Below are 21,232 nucleotides of genomic sequence, written 5' to 3' on the forward strand. Positions count from 1 at the left end.
GCTTGTGTGTTCTAATGGCTCCAATCTTTGCAGTTGTCAGGACTGCAAGGTCTCAAAAGAGATTGTGCCTGTCAAAAGTGGGTAAGGCATGTCAAGATTTTGGCAGACATTTGGGTGGATGGGACGTGGGATGGGTAAATGCCTGCCAATTTTTAATTGCTGGAGATATTGTTTACATCACTGTTTGGTGCTGTAAACTGAGGTAGCCTCCAGCAATGCATTTTTCAAATATCCAGGTTTAAGTGTACCACTTAGTTAAGTACACATAAGGTCCAATTGAACTTTTAGTTTAAATTGATTAAATACATTCCAGGTGCATTATAACCAAAGTGCAAAGTCTTAAAATTTGTTTTGATTAGAAAACAGCCACAGTAGAAAGTGTGCCCCTGCCAACCTGCTGTAGAGAAGGACCCGTGATACATGTGTTGAAACGGTGGTCTCTCTTCAGAGGTTCAACACACCCCCTACTGAGTGCTCTCTATCTTACTCAGTAGGGGGCATGCCAGACCTCTGCAGAGTGACCACTGCTTCTTCAACAAGAGCAAATTTGCCTCTATGCAACATGCTGGCATGGGACAGGCTTTCCTACTCAGGATGTTCCTGCTTTGTAGAAAAATGAACTGTAAGACTTTACATGTCTTTACACACCTTTTGGTTTGATGCACTTAAAACATATTCTGCACATTTGACATGAAAGTTCAGTTGAGCTTTAAAAGTCACATTTTAAGTGATTCTGGGATCGGCAAAACATGCATCGTTAGCAGTCACCAGCAAGTGCCATTGAGAATTATCGGACTTGGCAAATCCCCCTCCCCAACCACCAGTGAACTATCAACCAGACCAGATATAACGGACAGACGAAAACCTGGTAACACTTTTGTCTTAAAACAAATATCAAAACAACAGATTCTTAAAAATCATTTGTTTTACTACTGCAAATGTGAAATGAAAAAAAATGTTGCACCATCATCCCTGTTTATACTTTTGGTTATGCCCTCCCCTCCCAAAAGGTTACAAGTTTAAACATTTTGTTTACAAGTTACAGTTTTAATTTTTTACAATGCCACATTAACTACTATACATTTTCCATCATAAACACAGTTTTACTTTTTTTTTGCATGATCTCTCAGAATCCACATGGAAAGTAAAAGCAGCAATTCAAATAAAGTTTTATCAATAAACTTTGGAAATAGGAATTTGTATTGTTAATGAAAATAAAGATAATATAACTTTTTCTATGGAAGACGAATAGGAATTCCCTTTACTACGTACAAATGATGCCATATTGCCACAAAGATGAAAGGATTATGGAGTAGCCCTGCTCTGCACAGCAATGTCACCATTATATAATGCGCAAGATCACCTCTTAAAGATGAGTCACAATTGGGTTTTTGCAAGAATCTTGAGAATTAGTCTCATTACCCATGTAGGGCAAACCCAGTTATTTCCTTGTAAAAGTAATAGTGACGTTAGTACTATGCTGTGCATGACCTGTGTAGAAAGAAGAGCTGTGGGAGGGGCTCAACAGGTTCAACCAATGATAGGCTGCCTGCAGAAAACTGCAGGAGGAGGACCAGTAACCCTGCACAAGGAGAGAGCTCTGCAGTGGCCGGTCTTTATTACAGGAAGCTCCTGCACTAAGGCAAAGTGAAGGAGTTGTTTATTACTGGATTACTGCATAGATCTTGCTCAAGCAGGAATATGCTTGTATTTATACAACCTTTGTTTAGCCCAGATTTCAGTCTTCGAGTATTTACATTTGTCCCCTTATTTAGCTTTACTTTGGACCTTTGCACTTTTGTTGATGCCATAGTTTGAGATGCTTCCAAGATCAGAATTCATTGATAGGTGCATTTGACCTGCTGTTTACCTGCCTGTGACTTGGATTTTCCCTGCTTCAAAGGGGTTTTGCATTCCCATAGACTTGTATGGATAAACCATTGGTTTGCACTCCTGTAATGCTGGAAGCGAGGAGCCAAAGATTTTCATGCCCTAGCAGCAAGGCAGGATGTGGGGATTGCTAACTGGGAGTTTTTCATCCAGGCCTCCGGGGACCCAAATGGCCTACTTGTATGACACTAAAATTAAAGTGGAACTTCACTCTCTCAATCAACACTGAATTTTTGTAATCTGTATGCGGTTTCCTATCAATAGATAAAAAAAAGTAAATATGATACTTTCCTAACATTTCTTCAGTTGCTTCCTGCTTTCCATGCCTAGACAAATTATATCATACATCCCATGACTCTTCAGGAGAGAAGGAGGAGCTTTCCCAGCTAAGCACACTCTCCTGCCTGCATGAGCAAAGGGCAGATGGATTCCAGGGCATAAATGCTACATAAATCATCTGCCCTTACTCACGATTACCACAGCCAGCAATAAATGCTGGGGGGGTCATAGTAATTTCTTAGCAAAAATAAAGCATGTATGGAGACATTGATGGATTGGGGAGTTTGCTTTGAATGTTAAAAATGAATTAAATAGCGTTTATAATTCTCAGATGCAGTGAAATTCTGCTTTAATGAACATTTTACAAAATCTTTAATATTTATTAGGGCCCCTTGACTGAATAGACTATTTTCTGGTAAAGGTGAACTTAGCCCCTAAAATGTACTTTTCTGTAGCTTTACAATTCTGCATGAATACATTCCTAAAATGTCACTATACACAGCATTAGTATTTATATTAGCAGTCCTGGGGCTCCAGCCCAGTGATTTTGCCTGGTTTGCAGTAATGACTGCAACAATGTAACTTTACAGCAAGTCACATGGTGAGAAGATGCAGCAAGGACAAATCTGAGTTAGGGTCCATTCATACTTGTGCGACTTCAAAAGCCTGCGATTTTCATTGTGACTTTACAGGACTTTGAATGAGTGTGGCTTTGACAAAGCATCATTGTTTCTGCTGTACAAAGTTACATGAACATTCAGGTGTGACTTTGGAGGGTTTACATTGAAGGCTATGGTGCTCCAGTCGCATGAAAGTCAGACCAAAGTGGTGCAAGAACTACTTTGAAGCCACACAGATATGAATGTTACCCATTGGGAAACATGGGGGCGACTTGTCATGTGACTTTGGACCCCAAAGTCGCCTAACTGTGAATGGACTCTTACGTGAATACAAGCACTGAGCAAACTGTTGGCGCTGTATAAATCCTGTATTATAATAATAACAACATAGCTAAGAGTTACACAGACACCAGGATTCACATTACTGTGTCATCTATGAGCTGAAATCTCAGTCCAGGAACTAGATGGTGACCCAGTGATTCCTGAAAAAAGATGGTTTTATTCAAGAGAGAAAAGCAGGTGAAGGCATTCTCAGTGTAAGTTCAGTGGTTTCTGTGAGCAGAAATATAGTACTTGAAATTTTAAGCATTTGGCTGCTGTTTACTGGCCATCTTAAGAGATTCACAGTGGAATGTTTTTCAGGGGCCTTTAACAGGCATCTCGGAAGTGGTATGTCGCTACTTCAACATCTGGGTCAACCATTGGAAGTCTGCAGCACCACATTACACACTGCTGCACTGTAGTCCCATGCACTTTAATGGGTCGCATTTGAGGCGATTCCATCTTCCAACTAGGACAGATGGTATAATTTTCAAAGTGCCACAACTGCAGTAATGTGTATTAATATAGCTGCTGACCATGTTAACTTGTGGTTTGCGGGTGGCACAACCAGCAGTTTTTACAGCCCCTCAGCCAACAGTGTAAATGAGACTTTACAGATTACTTATCACAAAAACCTAGATCTTAGGCTGGGTCCACATGAGGTGCCAGATTTAAGCTAAATAAGGGGACAAATATAATAATTTTATACCTCCATAAAACAGTACTTATTCAAGACTGGGTATTCAGATTCTTGCATAAGCCCATGAGGGATGGGTTCATTTAAAAAGTAATATACCTCTATTGTAACAAAAAAAGAACATTATACAGCATAGTGCTTTATGATCCAGAAATAAAAAAAAAAAAAAAAAAAAAAATTGGAAGAAGAGCCTCTGCTCCATTAAGTACAGAGAACTCCAGGAGGCTTCATTGACTATACACCACAACCCGAATTTTATGACCAGGATGGGCCGCAGTGCGTAGTGTAACAGAACGGAAAATGATATTTGCTCTCTGTTATAAATGAGCCCCTATTGTCTCTGTTAAGCCATTTGAAACATCTCTGTATTGCGCCTTTACCCCTGTATCCCGTTCAGGCTGCACCAGAGGTTGGGAAACTCCAGAGCTAGGTTCAAGGCTCCTGTTCGCCCATACACAAAGCAATCCTCCAAGGAAAGGCACAAGTCCTCTTGATAAATGATTAATTATTACACAAACAGCTCCATAAAAACAAGGCAGTTACGTCAACATGTTGCAGCCAGAAAGACCTTTATCATAGCTAACTGACAAGTGAACACACTACATTCATAAAGCCCTGAACATATTACGTGGAGTAACAATTAAATAATACACACCTATGAACAACGGAGACACCTATGAACTATCAGATAGCCATGACTGAGGCCTTTCTGACTGAAACGCATTAGTGTAAAGCATAGCTGCCTTATTTTTTTGGAGCCATTTGTGCGATTATCAAGAAATTTAATAGGACTTGTGCTGTGTACAGGATTTCTTTGGAAGATAATATTCTGTTGTATGGTGTAGACTTCTATAAACAGCATGTCTACCAGTAAAATTTGAAATTGTCCCACTGGGCAAAAGCTGTACAGGCATAACACAACAAGACAGGTAATGAATATTATTGAAAAAACACCTTCCCAATTTCACAAAATCACATTTCTCAAAACAGCAGAGAAAGTTGGTATTAAGTTTTAAGACAGTATGCTGCCTTCTAACATGCCAATCTAATACCAGCATTGTACATTGAGGGCCTGTTCACACCAGCCAACATAAAACATGACATTTTATTGGTTCCTATGCACTGTACTGTGGTGACTAGTGTTTACTTTGGGGAAAAATTCAGCATGTCTTCACAATTGTTTTCTAGCAATGAACCTGTATTGATCTGATCAGAATGATGCAGGTCACCACACAAACATTAAAAATCCACCTTGCTGTATGAGAGAGGTGACTAAGTGGTCTTCCTCGACCTTTTTATACCAAAGGATCTCTTTAAATAATTTGCAGGTATCAGGGGAACCTGAAGACCACAGTGGTGTTTAGAATGCCACCCTTACAGTCAGTTAAAATTATCATTGGTGTCATGATACTAGCTCTGGCAAGTGGGGATGGACCTGGAAATTTGAAGGCACCATCAGAAGGGAAGTCACTTAGCCACAGCTCAAGAAACCTAGCAACCTCTACAGGAACCCTGGTTGTGAATGGTTAGACTTAAGTGTCAGTCTAACCAACCTGCATACCAGTTCAGTGTACCATTCTAAATGCTCATTAAAATGTAGTAAGCCCATAAACATTATATATAGCTTGATGAATGTTTTGACATTTTGGACTCATGGACACATTTTTTTTCATATGCTAGGAGGCCACTAAATGTATTGCTGAACAAACCATAAAACTTGCTTATTTATAGAAAAAGAATGTTTCTCAAGAGTTGAGAACTTGCCTCTAGTGACCAACTTTTTGATCTCTGTAAAAAAAAAAAAAAAAAGAAGAAGAGGATCTGTCTAGTAATCTCAGTATCTTTGTCCAGTTTTTGTAAAGTTGTCATCTAGCTATATGAATAGGGAGAGCTACAACTATACAGTAGCTTTTCACAACCTTTTCAACACAGAGAAACCCTTGAAATAACTTTCCAATCTCAGGGAAACCCTGCTAAAAATGAATATATCTACAACTCAGGTTACATTAGTGCAGGGGTGATAAACCTGTGGCCCACAGAGCCCTCTGATGTGGTGCTCAACCTGAATGCTGAGCGTACTTTCAGAAGCTGCACTACACCCACAAAATATAATTGAAGCCTATGACAAAGAGCAGCTTCCACAGTGCATGTAAACCACAGTGCATCAGTGTGAAAGCAGCCTTATAGGGGGCTCAGGACAGTAAGTGCCTGTTTACATTTGCAGTTTGGGGGGCAGTAAAACTCCATAGTTGAGGCATGTCTTTACCACACCCCCTCCAACCACTGATGCAGCATCAGGGGTTGCAATGGCAGTCCTGCCTCCAAGGGGCCATGTGGCCTCTGTTATATTCTGTTTTACACTTGAACAAGACAGGCAGCAGGGGGTGGCATATACTAGAAATGATCCTCTTCATTTCCTCCTGCAACTACTGAAAGACAGTTTCTTCTCTCCCTCCAGCAGCTGAAGGAGGAAAACATTCATTATGCTATTCAAAATTTAAAAAAATGAAATTCTGAACCATTTAATTTCACTGTGGCCCACTACCAGTTACTAAATCCCATAAGCAGCCTTCGCTCTTCAAAAGGTTGGCGCACCCCTGCATTAGTGTGACGGTCAGTAGGGAGAATGCTCCTTATATTTGTGATCATTAGGAAGAATTACCCCCTTACAGATGGCTAAAAAGAACAATGGTGTCAGTGGGAACTTATCAGAATGGCAGAAATTGCTCATCACTCAAGGAAACCCTAGCAAACTAATGAGGAACTTGAGGGTTCCATGGAATCTTGGCTGAGAAACCCTTCTCTACAGGTTATGACTTTTCTTAGGCTGACAGATAAGGTAGTCTACAACAGTATAGATTTATTTTGTTAAGGAGGTGCTTTCCTAACTTATTTGTAAGGTTATGAAAGACAAGGAGAAAAAAATGAAAATATCCCTGAGAAAAACATTCAACAACCAAAAACACAAAGAAGTTTGTTCTCTTAAAACAGGTTCTACATTTTGTCAGGACACAATTTGTTTCATTCCTTGGTTGGAAACAAATATATCTTTTTTTTTTTTTTTTTTTAAATCAGGAAGGAAAAAATATATCTGAAAGGTTCTTCCTTTTTGTTATAAACCAAGTTTACTTTTAAGAATATGTTACTCCCATATTAAGGGGGTAACACGCAATATGTTCCTAAGCACCCACTTCACATTTATGATCATCATGGCATTCATTCATAGAGATCTTTGAGTGAATAAACTACAAATCCCATCTGTCACTGCAGCAGATGTACTCAAAGTTCTTACTGGACTTCCTCCAGCTTTTAAGTGAAAGCTCAAATAGGGGTAGGGGCACAGAGCTGAAGGGAGTGTCTGCAGAAGCATGACATTGCACCTGCAATCCACTGATTGTGGATGCAATGCTTTGCAGAATCATATGTTAAATAATAATAATAATAATAATGAATGCACTTTTTTTCATGCAAAAATATGTGGATTTTTTTTTTTTCTTAAAGGTGAACTTAGCCTTTAACCAATGGGGGGGACATTTATCAAGCAAATTAGCAATGCAATTAGATGCAAATCAGGCTGCCTCTCACTAAGCCCCCAGTCACATCAACGCTGATTTTGAAATTGTGTGTCTTACAGTGAAGTTGCACGATTTCAAAATCGGGTGACCTGCCGATTTCAGTTGCAATTTGCAAGACATCTGACACAGATGTCTATGCAAATCGCACCAAAAGTAGTGCATGGACTACTTTAGAAATTGGTGCGGCTCCAACCAAGTCGGAACCGCACTGATATGACCGCTCGAATAGCGGACAATAGGGTGCGACTTGGCATACGATTTGCAAGTCGCATGGCATGCAAATCGCACCCGATGTGACCGGTGTGTAAGCAAAGTTTAATCGACAGGTTTTTTTTGTGTATTTTTTGACTCCTGGGCCAGAAATCCTGGAAAGCCAACTGAAAGACTTACACAGAAGATGAGGCAGATCACTTTAAACAGATGCACAAAATATTGTACATGTTCACATTTACTCGATAACCCTCTTCCCCCCATTCTCCTCAATAAGATCAGCTGTGTCCCCAGTTTTGTCTGTACCTACCTTCTCCTTCAGCTGCAACCTCAACAGACCATTTGCAGCCCAACCTGGATAAAAATCTAGTGCTGTGCTGCCCAGCACTAACATCCCAAAGCCTTCAATGGGATGTATCCATACTGCAGGAGCAACATCCCTTTCAAGTCTGCATTACTGTGCAGGCGCAGGCAGCAGAGCACTAGATTTTTACCAGCCGTGCTACAGAAGGTGTGAGGCTGTAGCCGTCAGAGGAGAAAAGTATGAATCTCCGCAGCAGTGACACAGCCGATTGTTTTGTGAGGGATAGGGAGATTTTTGCATAAATGTAAACTTGTACTTTAAAGTGTATCTAAGTAAAACAAAAATGTAATATGTTGCAGCTTACTAGTACATAGATGTGGTTGATACATTTTTTTTTTTTTTTCCTTAACTTTTTTCTTTTATTTTTACCTGGCAATTCTGCCAGTAACACTTTCAGTTCTAGAATGACAACTTTCAATCACCATTCAGTAGCAGAACAACATAAACAAACAGTCACAGGCCAAGAGCACAGGAAGTTATAAGCTCACAAGATTTCTGGCAGGATCAATATGTATTTATCTCACCTTACAAAAAAAAAAAAAACAAAATGCTCTCAATTGTATATTTCATTGGGCAGCTGAGGAAGGACTTTATGCATAAAGTTGTATAACTATAATAAATTTGTCTATTGTTTCTGTTTTGCCTTGCAATGCAGAATTGATAAATGCCCCCCCAATGAGTTTCTGAATATTAAAAGTATAGAAAATACATCCATCTTCAGTACATTTTAGTGTGACCTTTTGTATTCTCCCCCCCATAGAATTCCGGCGGATCTTCGGGAAAGCAGTGGTTCTTTTTCAAAAATATGCCAACATATCTTCTGGTAGTAAAGATCCTCTTTTTTACCACTTGCGATCATGTGCTGTAGGTTTTGTAGTGTGCAGGCTTTACAAAATAACTTTTATTTTTTCTTTTATATCAAAGTACCTTACAAATATATTCCATAAACATTTCTAAGTATTTAGCATAAAATTCTGTAATAAAATTCTCTATTTCTCAGTTTAGGGAGCCTGAAAGCCCATCTCTAGGACCATGGTAGAGATGCATCATATAGTGCCTTAACCGAATCTCCGCTCTCACCGTTAAAAGTGAACTTTTTCTGTGTAGAAGCAGCCAACTTTACCCGTGTACCAGTCATATGCATTTGCGCTTAGTACAAAAAAAAAAATATGCCAATGGTATCTTCATTCCCCAATCTCCAACATTTAGCGCCATTAACGTCCGATGTGTGCTGGAAAGTTTTAATTTATCTTTACAAAACAAAGGACGGCAGTGAGCAACAATGGTTTCTGAGAAGTAGAACGGTTTGTGTGATACTCCAAACCTTGATCTAACCATAATAGCAAGTCTGCTTTTAAAAAGACATCAAGGCTCCTGATTTTGACAGTCTTTGAAATGGTATGTACTAAGAGTAGGTCAGAAAGTGAAAGGACTGTGGAGTACCACGATACCAAGGACAACCCTCTCCTTGGATTAACCTGAGTAAAACCTGATTTATATTGCTAGATTTTATAAATCTAGACTGCTTGCAAAACTGGAGACCTCCTGTGACAAAAATTAAAATATAGTTCTTTTTCTTTGATTTATTTTTCTAGGAAGACTGATACGATTAAAAGGAAATTTTTTTTTCTCCAGGAGATCGGTTTGTGACATGTTAAAACAGCTGGAAAATCTGTCTTTTAGCACTGGCAAAGTAGAAGGCACGAATGCGTTTTAACCAAACCCACGAAAGGAGGAAAATGGTTACGTATAACCTTGCTCCCATCAGAACGATGAATAAAAAAAATAAATCTTTGAAACAATTCCTCCAGCCCTTAGTACATGTCCCTGTAGATTTCTTGCAGTAATGGGTGAAGGGAGGCATCAGTTTCAGTCTTTTTGATGGTCTGGACGAGGAGGGCGTGTTCTGTTACAAGCTGCCTCAGGTCGGCCATTTTCTGTAAGAGTTTGGGGAAGAGGAAGCTGTCGTCTGGGTGGTTGGATTGGAGGTGAAGCTTCAGTACATGGACAATGTTTTCTTGCATTTTCTCAATGCTAGGGACATTCAGCAGTCCAGGACGGTCTGTTAAAAGAGAAAAAGAGTAAGTGTATTGTGGAGCTAAAACCCAACACCAGTTTCAATTAATGAAAAAAAAACAAAAACAGTAACCAAGCACTTATAAATATAAAAAAGTAGATATCGATGCAATACTCACCTTCACAAAGCTGTCTTGTGCAGACTACCTGCTCTGCAATCTAATGCTGGTCCTCTACTGGGCTAAATAATGCCCACTGTCCCACTACCTGTAAGTGCACAGTGTCATGAGCCCACCCCCAGGGTTTGCACCATTATGGTTGTCTGCACTCACAGTGAAATGAAGCAGAAAACTGTGCTGTTTCCACTTCAATGGCGATCACTGCATCATTTAGAACCACCCCGTGCAGAAGAGGACCCTGCATATCACATGACCAGCCTGAAAATTTCAGAAAAGAAGACTAGTATATTTGGTGCACACACTGTGGTATGTGGCTATATACATAGGATCACTTCAAAGTGTGCACTCTATATGGTCTGTGGACACGAATGTTGGAGCCAAATTACCTGTATAAAATGGAGTGTGAGATAGAGAGATTGCTCAGTGGTCTTCAATTTGTTCATGTTAACCTGCAACCAGACCTGCTGCTTACACCTTCCTGTATGCGACCCAGCTTGCCCTCTGTCTTGTCTGTGGATCTGGTCCTTTACAGCCTGTATTTTGCACTCTGCTTTCTGCCATATGATGCTGTACCCCATTGCCAGGCTATTATTACCTCAGCTTGTATCCTAACATTGTCTCTACTTCCTGATTCAGTCATTTTCTGTCCGTCTGTTACCGATCTTCAGCTTGTGTGGACTATGTTCCTGCATTCTACTTGGGTACTGCGGTGTTCCTTCATTTGGTCTGACGCTCACATCTGAAAGCTGGTACTACCTGCAATATGGGCCTTTGTGCCACCGTGTCCTCACATTTTCGGTCACCACTTCCAGAGGGGATGCAAAACGAGCCCTATCTTCAGTTCGGTCTCCAGCAGATATGTGACAGCTAGCCTTGACATTAACTAGCCAGTTGAAATTAACTAAAAACTACTGGTAATGTGGTAATTAGTCTCTTCCCAAATATCTAAAGAAATCCCCTCATATCCTGCAACTTGTTTCAGATGATTCTCCATGCAGTTCAAGTTTGGACATATATGGTGGGAATGCCCAACTGTACAAATGTATTGGACCTGTGTGTACAAATACAATAAAACAATACCGAAAAATCTGGGTTTCCAAGTTCAAATGAACCCATTAGAGGCTCTCTACAGGTGTAAAAACTTGACTTGTTTCACAATCGCCAGTGCCAGCTGATAACCAATACATAATTTGCAACAGCTAAATTGTTGATTGTAAAAGCAAGAAAAAACCATCTACATTGTCCTGTGCAGACCTAAAAACGTTCTCAAAATATATCTTTTGGATCTCAGAAGGCTTTGCAAAGAACAAATTGTAAACGTTTCAACAAATATGGGCTCCGTGGATAATTCGCTGCCTTTTTCTATCAAAACTCGCTACTGATTGACAAATATGCCACTTAATTCCACAGAGATCTTCTTCACAGGATAAACATCAGATGTCAATCAATATTATTTAATTAAACACAACTTGCTTCTTTTGTACTATCATGGTAAATATTTTAGTCATAAATCTACAGACAAGACGACTTTGTTTTTAGTGTTGGATAAAGTAGGTAAAGACTACAAACATCCATCAGCTTATTATTGCCATGTTCCAGTCGCCACCAGAATAGGCAAATGGGGACGCAAGTCCTGTTTCTCAAGGTGACAAATTCTATTCAGATAATGGTTTCATACCTGCCAACATCTTCATCCCAGTCCCGAGATCAGTGACACCCATGGCCCACACATATCACATTCTCCTTTTGGGCAGTCCCATCCAGATCTTCATCAGCTCTACCCCATTTTCTGTGCAGTCCCACCCTCGCAGTCTCAATCCCCTCAGTAATACCTTCAATTTCAATAACACTAGCACCCTCCAAACCTGCCTTCCACAACACACACAGACTAATGGAGATTGACATTTTGGTGGTCATGATGAAATTCATCAATAACTTTGAAAACTTGCCTAGTTCTGGAAACCAGAAAAAATACTTATGTTTTAAAGCTAAACTCAAGGCACAAATAAAAGGCACCAAATTTTGTGGTTCTGTAAAAAATACCATCCAATCAACAGACTGGGGATGGAGAGAGGTAAAAAAAAAACCCAAAAATTTTAGTTGTGAGCTGAAAAGTCTTTTCATTGGTGAAAAAGACATAATTGGTCTGTTCTGCAATAAAAGATTTTTACCTTTCTCCTCATAAAGTCTACAATGTACAGTGACCTGCGCATGCACAGTTTAGGAATCCTAGGATAGGCTTTGTGCGCAGGTGAATTAAACAATCGCGACTCTCCACATTGGCCAATCAGAGAATGCTTTATATTCATTGAAAAAATACAAGACTGTTCCTGAATGACTGAGATGCCATACAAGCAACTCTCTCTCTTTCCGGCAGTAGAGAGTCACTGTTAGCTGTGCAGGAAGACAACAGTGCTTGCTGTGTGCAGCACAAGTTTCTACAATCTTTTACAGCATCCCCAATGGCCAGACTGTTTTGCCATGGAAAGAATTAATTTGAGCCAAGCTGGCCCAAACAAAATATTTAAAATTAAAGGAAACCTTGAGTTTTGGTTCAACTTCTTTGCACATGTCAATCAAGATGGATCAAAAAGCTGGGAGAAGCCTGTGAGAAGATGTCAGAGTAAGCTTGCGGACATCGTATGGTTGGAGCAGAGTTGAGTATAGCTCCATAACGGTTTGTGGTGCCTTCCTGGCTGTGCTACGTAATATGGCTGTATAATGCTTAGAAGTGCATGGACAGAAATACAAATTTGTTTGGTAGGTAATATAGTTCCCTTTTATGTATTTCATCTGTGCATACCATTCACTGCTTGGAGTTTAACTTTAATGACAACAATAAAACTGACTGCTTGTATGGCCAAGAAGAGGGTAAGAAGTCATTGCTGTTGTGATAGCAGCAGAAGTACTCTGATGACATTATTATATCTTATCATATAGAGAAAGTCTTACCTCCACAACAAATAAGAGCAGCAACAAACAATGCAATATCGCTGTCATCCAGTTCCAGGGCATTGAACTTCATGGCAAACTCAAACTTCGGTTCCATCATGTCACCAACTGGCTTCCTCAAACTCTTCAAGAACTCCCGGGTAATAAAACCATTTCCATAAGCTACCAACATCCCATCTTTGTTCATCACTGAAGCCAGCATGGCAAACATGGCTTCATAGACTCCGTATTTTAACAGAGTCACCTGATCGTTCAGGTCCAAGTCAGTAAAACCCGGTATGGATTTGGCAAACTCTGTAAGTTCTGTGACAGTTTCCACAGAAGTGCACTGACAACAGTGGAAGATGCGTACCTCGGCTTCTTTGTTCTGAATACCGTTGGCCACTAGTTTGGCTACCAGTGTTTTCTCTGCCATACACAACGTCTCCATGTCATGTATCACAAATGGCTGCAAGGAAGACAAATGTAGATAGAGTATGAGATTCAAGTATATGTAAATCCCAACAACTTCTCTTACTTGCTTCCTTTTGGATTGTTAATTATATAATATGAAAACATCTTGTTTTATCTGTTCTAGAAGTGCAAAAAAAAGCTTGTTGATCCTACTAGAAATCTTCTCAGCTGAAAAATTCCTATGCTGTCTCATTGTGCTGCTGCATTTGTATCAGTTACCTTGTTTCCAGCTCTCTGTAAGGTCTAAAGAACACCTCCCCTCTATCTAGTCTATTATGAATGCTGCTGCTAGATTTATATACTAACCTATCCTTGACTACTGCCCTTTTCTGCCAATCCCTTTCACTGGCTTCTGCTAGCCCAGTGTTTCTCAACTCCAGTCCTCATGGACCCCCAACAGGTCATGTTTTCAGGATTTCCCTCAGATGAAACAGCTGTGGTAATTACTAAGGCAGTGAAACTGATCAAATCACCTGTGCAAAATAATGGAAATCCTGAAAACATGACCTCTTGGGGGTCCATGAGGACTGGAATTGAGAAACACTGTGCTAGCCCAACGTATAAAATTCAAAATACTGACCAAAGCATACAAAGCCATCCACAACATTTACCCCGGCTACATCACCAACCTCATCTGCAGATATTGCCAAAATCCTCCCTTGCTCCTCCAAAGACATCTTGCTCTCTAGCCCTTGTTACCTCCTCCCATGCTCACCTCCAGAATCTCTACCATCCTCTGGAACTCCCTACCCCAGTATGTCCAGTCTGCTACTACCCTGGCCGCCTTTAGGTGATCCTTGAAAACTAATTTCAGGGAAGCCTACCCTGCCCTCCTATTACTTCTGTATTGAACTGTGTTGCCATTGTGCTGTCTCCCTTTATATTGTAAAGCACTATGCAAACTGTTGGCGCTATATAAATCCTGTATTAGAATAATATTAATGTTACAGAGAGGAGATGGGGGTGTTTTATAGTTCTTTCCTAGGCTTACAATGCTGTTTCTCCTTAGATATAGCGCAGTGATTGAGTGTTGTCACCCTAGGACAGGAACTGTGTTACTGGCAGGATCACCAGGTGAAAAGAAAGACTGAAAAAAATGTATGCAGCCATCACATCCAGGGGGCGATCAGCTGCAATATATTATATTTTTTTCACATACGCCATGTCAACAATGATAGCCCCCATGTTTTTGTCCACAAATTAAATTTTTTAGGACAAGAGTCAATGTGCAGTAACCCACAGGAACAAATCACAACTCTTTTTTTCCATACTTCAATACTTTGCAGCCTGATTGGCCGCTGAGGGTCAGCGCCCTCTGCGCACACCATTGATCTTTGTACAGTCTAACAGAATAATCCCAATCATGTTTGCACTGAAACATTTACCCCAGAGGCTGTTGATCACAAAGCAGCATAGAGGTTAGGCATAAATACTTGTGGGTGACTCCATACAGGTACACTGCAAGGTGAACAAGTTCATTCACAAACTGAGCGCCTGAACTTTGTATATTTGCTCTGTATCTATTAACCAGACACTGCCCTTCATAAAGAACTGCTGCAAGGTTGAGCCAGGATGACAAAGTAACTTTTTGCTTATGAATTTACCTGCTAGTGAGGATCAGTCCTCCCTTGGTATTTTCCCAGTTCTTTACATACCCGCTAGAGATCATTTTTAAAATGTGATAGGGTCACTTTAAATACAAAGGTTTATCAAAACTACATTTAAGCCCCGTACACACATGAAACGACACTCGGCTCAGATGTACACGGCTGGCTTCTGTCAAATGGGCATGCTGGAAAACCAGCATCCGATCGGTATTCAATCAGTGCTGGCAGCGAACGCTGACCAGTGTGTTCAGGTGGGGGGGGGGGGGGAGAGCTCCCAAACTCTTTTTTTTTTGTTCAGCCCGCTGGATTGAACGAAAAATAACGGACAGTGTGTACCCAGCATTAGTTTGATACAGTCTTGACATGTTTACAGAAATATCTACTTAGGTAACTGATTGTTCTTTTATGCAAGCCACATTGTAAATTTCTTTGTAACAAAAAGTATTCTATTTAATGAAGCTTTCTCTATTGGTTGGAGGGGAATGCAGAGTTTTTATCAGTAAAGTGAGCAGTAGAGGACACACCTGCACTGCACAGTCCACACACAAGTTCAGGGAAGGTCAGAGTGACCTTGAGAGCTGCCAAATGCATCATAGGGAACCTTTCGGATCTCTGGAGAGAGAACAGCAATTAAAAGAAGACTTACTGGGTTGCTGCCTTTCCCTGTGAGAATGGCCCGAGCTTTTAATTTGTTCATATTGAAGTTTTTCTGATAGGCGTCATAGAGGAGTTTGGCCAGGGACAGAAGGTCGGCCATTTGAGAGTCCTTGATATCTTGCTCGCTGGTCAAAATTTCGGCTGTCAGTTTTGCTTTTTCTGAACGAGGCATTCTCCCAAATCGAATTGCTGAAAAGACACAAGAGGACTTGTAATTAGCAAAATAAAAGAGGTCCTAGCTTCTCAAAGTGCTGTGTTGTGACCAGGGGAAGACTGACCATTCAGGAACTCGAGCACTGCCCAAGGACCCAGGGTCAGTAGGGGGCCCCATGAGATGCCCCTGGTACCTTTCATAGGCTTTTTGGGTGTGGTTTGAGTGTGGGCGAGGATACAGGGGCCCCATGATCCCCTAATGCTCGGGGACCCCATGAGTTGTTAGGCCCCTGGTTGTGACGCAGAACCAACAAGATACAGACATTCATTCTCCACCAATCTAGTGCAGGTTCAAAAAGGGTTCTGCTGTCTGCCAAAATCTGTATTTCAGTATATTTGGTGTCATGCTTCATTGTACATAGGTTTTCCTATACAAATCATTTGAAAATTTTTTTTCTCTAGAGATCCTTCCTTCTTGCAGGATGACAGTGCTAAGCCACTGCCTAGAAAGTAGCAGCAGCAATGTCATCATACCATGTGTTCCTTCAACTGGCTATTGGGTTGCTTATTGGATAGAATGGATAGACAGCCCAACAGCCAGCTAAACAAGCACACATGGTAAGCTGATACTGCTGCTGCTTAATGTAAGGCAGTGGTTTAGTGTGGTCAGCCTGCAATAAGAAGTGCTGTTACTAGCGGGATCTTTAGGAAGAAAAAAAACACAACAACTTTGCAATAGATTCATAAACAATTATTTGTATACTTTGAGACATAATATTAAACATACTGAAAAATAGATTTACATATACTTTAAATGAACGTAACAAACAACACAAATTCCTAAATGGAGATATAGCTACCAGGGAAATTAATCACAACCCAGTCCCAGTGGGGAGGAAACATGTTAGGGAAAACATTTCATGACATCAGCATTCCTGTACAGCACCCGGCCACAGATACAGTTATCAGTATTGATAACTGCAAGCGGTATGATGCACATGCATTCATAAAGATCTAGATTAGTGTTGCACAGAGGTCAAACTAGAAATGTTACACAAATATATGGGGGCCAAGCAGTATGTCACTACGCAGAGTGTACTTTAGCACATGCCCCATTGAGCAATTGACTATTAGAGCAGCTAATATGGAGATACAGTACTACTATAGCAGAAATATATAGGCGGCATTAAATGGGGGAGGGTAGCCCAGCACCTAAGACCAAATTTCACCTTTATTTGTATATAGAGACAACATTATACAGGTATAAATGTGCGAATGCGCAGAATTAGAACTGTATGGTATCAAATTTGGAAGATATGGGAGTAACATAGTGGAAGATTTAGATGTGACATCATGAATTAAAATATATGTCTCCAGCACACAATGGATCTGTAGAGACACTGCAAGATTATTTTAGGAGGGGTCCATGGTTTTCTGGCAATATATATTCTTATCCATGTTGATACCAACTTGCTAGCATTTGCTGCAGGACCTTGCCCAGAAACATATAGCGGGGCAGCACAGTGGCTAAATGGTTAGCACTTCCGCCTGGCAGCACTGGGGTCATAGGTTCGATTCCCATACACGGCACCACCTGCCTGGAGTTTGCATGTTCTCCCTGTGCCTGCGTGGGTTTCCTCCGGGTACTCTGGTTTCCTCCCATACTCCAAAGACATGCTGGTAGGTTAATTGGCTCCTTTCTAAAATTGTCCCTAGTATGTGTATGTATGAATGTGAGTTAGGGGACTTTAGCTTGTACGCCCCTTGAGGGTTAGGGACTGATGTGAATGTACAATATATATATGTGAAAGCGCTGCGCAAATTGATGGCGCTATAAAGGTACCTGAAATAAAATATAGTAATATTTTATGTGGATCTAACAACACTCATGTGAGAAACTGCTCAGGTGATACCTTAGTACACCATCAAGGCTTGTTGAAACAACACACAATGTATCCAGTGTATATAGAAAGAAGACTTCTATGGACTTTATCTCCACACGATTATAGCCATTATCCATTAGTCTGACCAGGTACAGTGGGTTCTATTATAGTATTTCTGCATATTGCTGTGATGCCATATACTGTACTTGCCTCACAACTGAAGAGCTTACTTGATATATTGGCTACAATATACCCCTTCATTCACACACATATTTATTATTATTATACAGGATTTATATAGCGCCAACAGTTTGCGCAGCACTTTACAAAATGAAGGTAGACATTACAGTTACAATACAATTTGGTACAAGAGGAAACAGAGGGCCCTGCTCGTTAGAGCTTACAATTATCTACCGTATTTTTCACCGTATAAGACACACTTTTTCTTCCCCAAAACTGGGGGGGAAATGTCAGTGTGTCTTATGGAGCGGCCGGTCCGGTATTTCCACCGCGGCCGTGTCAGAATACCGGGCTGGCCGCTCAGCTCTGCAGCGGGACCTTACCTGTTCCTCTATCCAGCGGCGTGCTGTCTTCCCGGCTTCTGTAGTGTGGGCACTGGGCATGACAGCCAGGTGCCAAGTGCGCATGCGCAAGAAGCAGTGCTTTTTGTGAATGGTAAGGCGGTACCTGGGACACATGACAGATCCCAGAAGCCGCCGGACCAATCACAAAGCGCAAGTGCTTCTCGCTCATGCGCACTGGGCACCCGGCTGTCATGCCGAGCGCCATTACAGAAGCCGGGAAGACAGCGCGCGGCTGGATCGAGGAACAGGTAAGATCAAAGAACAACTGTGGAAGTAAGAGCGGGTACCTGTCAAATTCAGGTACCCGCTCCCCACCTCCCCAAAGGTCAGCAGTCATCTGTACTGTCCGCAGTCTCTGGTCATCCCTGTGCTGTCTGCAGTCTCTGGTCATCCCTGTGCTGTCTGCAGTCTCTGGTCATCCCTGTGCTGTCCGCAGTCTCTGGTCATCCCTGTGCTGTCCGCAGTCTCTGGTCATCCCTGTGCTGTCCGCAGTCTCTGGTCATCCCTGTGCTGTCCGCAGTCTCTGGTCATCCCTGTGCTGTCCGCAGTCTCTGGTCATCCCTGTGCTGTCCGCAGTCTCTGGTCATCCCTGTGCTGTCCGCAGTCTCTGGTCATCCCTGTGCTGTCCGCAGTCTCTGGTCATCCCTGTGCTGTCCGCAGTCTCTGGTCATCCCTGTGCTGTCCGCAGTCTCTGGTCATCCCTGTGCTGTCCGCAGTCTCTGGTCATCCCTGTGCTGTCCGCAGTCTCTGGTCATCCCTGTGCTGTCCGCAGTCTCTGGTCATCTCCTGTACTGTGTCTGCAGTCCATTAGTTCAGAATTTTTTTTTTCCTGTTTTCTGCCTCTAAAACCTAGGTGCGTCTTATGGTCAGGTGCGTCTTATACGGCGAAAAATACGGTATATAAATGCTTAAACAGGACAATTATCTATCTAGCACACCTTCAGCCATTATAAAACCTATGGATTCCTAATAGGAGCTGTATCTATGACCAAAGTACTCTAATGCAGGCCACAGATGAGTCGAAAAATGAACAAAATTTGTGTCGAATAGTTTTTCACATCATTGACCTGCCAGCTGCCACGCACGATTTTTGAATCAGGCAATCGAAAGTGCCCAATCCAACATGCTGGGGTTTTTTTGGTGAAAATCAAAAAAACAACTGATGGCACCATCGTATGAGCTATTTTCATTTTTCGATCAACAGAACTTTTGTTTTTCAACTCATCTATGGCCTGCTTTATGGATTTATGAGCACTCTTGTGTACCTGGTTGCTAGCAATCTTTCAGTTATTGCGTTGTTTATGGTTCTTAGGTATGCTGCAATTTGAATAGCATTATGTGAAAAACATCTTAGTTACCATCATTTTATGTCCCGCTTGTGAATTTACATGAATGTCAAACAGGATTAGCATTTTAAAGTGATTTTTAAAAAGTCTGTGGTATTTGCTTGCATCTTTTTGAAATTAAAGCCATAATAACCCAAAACATAATACATTGCAGTTTACCAATCATTAGATGTGATTACTGCATCCATTTTATTTTCCTAGGCTTTTTTCCCCCTCTGTTTCTACCTGGTGTTCTGGTAAGTAACACACCTCCGGTATTAGAGAGACACCACTCTGGATGAAGGAGCACAGGGGCACCTTTGGATAGCAGCACTGTTAATCTGGGGGGGGTTAGATGTAGTAGCAAATATAATATTCTCAAAAAAGTGTAAGCCAAACTCCAGCTAATACTGTATAAGCAGTTATAGCAAACATTTTTTTCCTTTTGGAATAAATGTTTTACATAAATTATTTAAAGTTGATCATTGTAAGCTTGTTCTTTTGAAAAACAACAGACTGACTGGCTGGATCACCAGGTGAAAATAGAAGAAAGAAAGAAAGACTAAAAAAAGAAAAATAATGTAGCCATCGCATCAAAAAAATTGTAAGCTATAGTATAATAAATGTTTGCTTTTGGGTTTAACACTACTTTAAATATATTTTTGTGCTCTATTATATTAAAAGCATCATATTACTGTTTTTATCCCTGGTAGATAGATAGATCTTAGTTTGGGAAATTTGTTTGTTACAGGTGATGGAAGCAGTTTATCATCCTAAAACCTCATTGATTTTAATTCCCGTGATCCTTTATGATTTTGCTGATCACAAGGTCCCAGGGATTACAGTACGTGATGTGTCAGTAGTATGACACATTCCCCCTTTTTTCTCCATAAGCGCTGTTTATGAACACAGTCCCTGCCTGCTATTGTGAGTATTTTCATCATGCCAACTGTTGGCTTTTAGGTGAAAGTAATAGAGCAACTATGAAGCAGCCCAATCACTTCCATATCCACCGTAACACCCTGTTGTATCGTACACCGCACAATCTTAGCTGTAGGAGTACAGGGGAGACCTCAGGGGTCTAATAGACCCCTGCTGCCTCAATTAAAGAGAAGCTGTCACAGGATATATGTTATCACATAGGGGGCTACTGGTTCCAAATGTGATAACAATATTGTTTTGGTTAAAAATGGAAAAAAAATACATTTTTAAAGCTTAAGTGCAGCCAAAATCACATACAGAAAAATCAGCACAAGGGACATAACTTACATCAGTAGAATGTGTCCCTTGTGCAGATTCCTCTTCAGTTGGTGAAAATCGTCCTCCATTCTGCCCCTCCCGACCAATGTAATCTTTCAGTGCAGCTTGAGTTAATACAACTAATAGGCTGTCCAAGCCCCTCATCAAGACAGCCTGACTATGCCCACCCTTTCCGCCCGGCTACTCCTTTCATAAAAGTCATATGAG

The 21,232-nt window shown here is 41.0% G+C and overlaps 1 protein-coding gene across 1 annotated transcript in view; it reads right to left on the minus strand.

Moving 5' to 3' along the window:
• Window positions 1–907: 907 nt before the first annotated feature.
• Window positions 908–21,232, minus strand: part of PPARA (peroxisome proliferator activated receptor alpha) — a 99,129-nt gene continuing 78,804 nt past the window's right edge. Inside the window, exons 6-8 of the mRNA XM_089680759.1 lie at window positions 15,810–16,009; window positions 13,104–13,551; window positions 908–10,018 (exon numbers count right to left, since the gene is read on the minus strand). Of these exons, the coding sequence (XP_089536885.1) occupies window positions 9,771–10,018; window positions 13,104–13,551; window positions 15,810–16,009 (896 nt within the window). The 3' untranslated portion in view covers window positions 908–9,770. The remainder of the gene's footprint in view (window positions 10,019–13,103; window positions 13,552–15,809; window positions 16,010–21,232) is intronic.

The sequence above is a fragment of the Staurois parvus genome, unplaced genomic scaffold, assembly GCF_062004578.1.
Source record: "Staurois parvus isolate SC_StPar_1 unplaced genomic scaffold, SC_StPar_1.0 ptg000249l, whole genome shotgun sequence".
In the NCBI taxonomy this organism is placed as follows: domain Eukaryota; kingdom Metazoa; phylum Chordata; class Amphibia; order Anura; family Ranidae; genus Staurois; species Staurois parvus.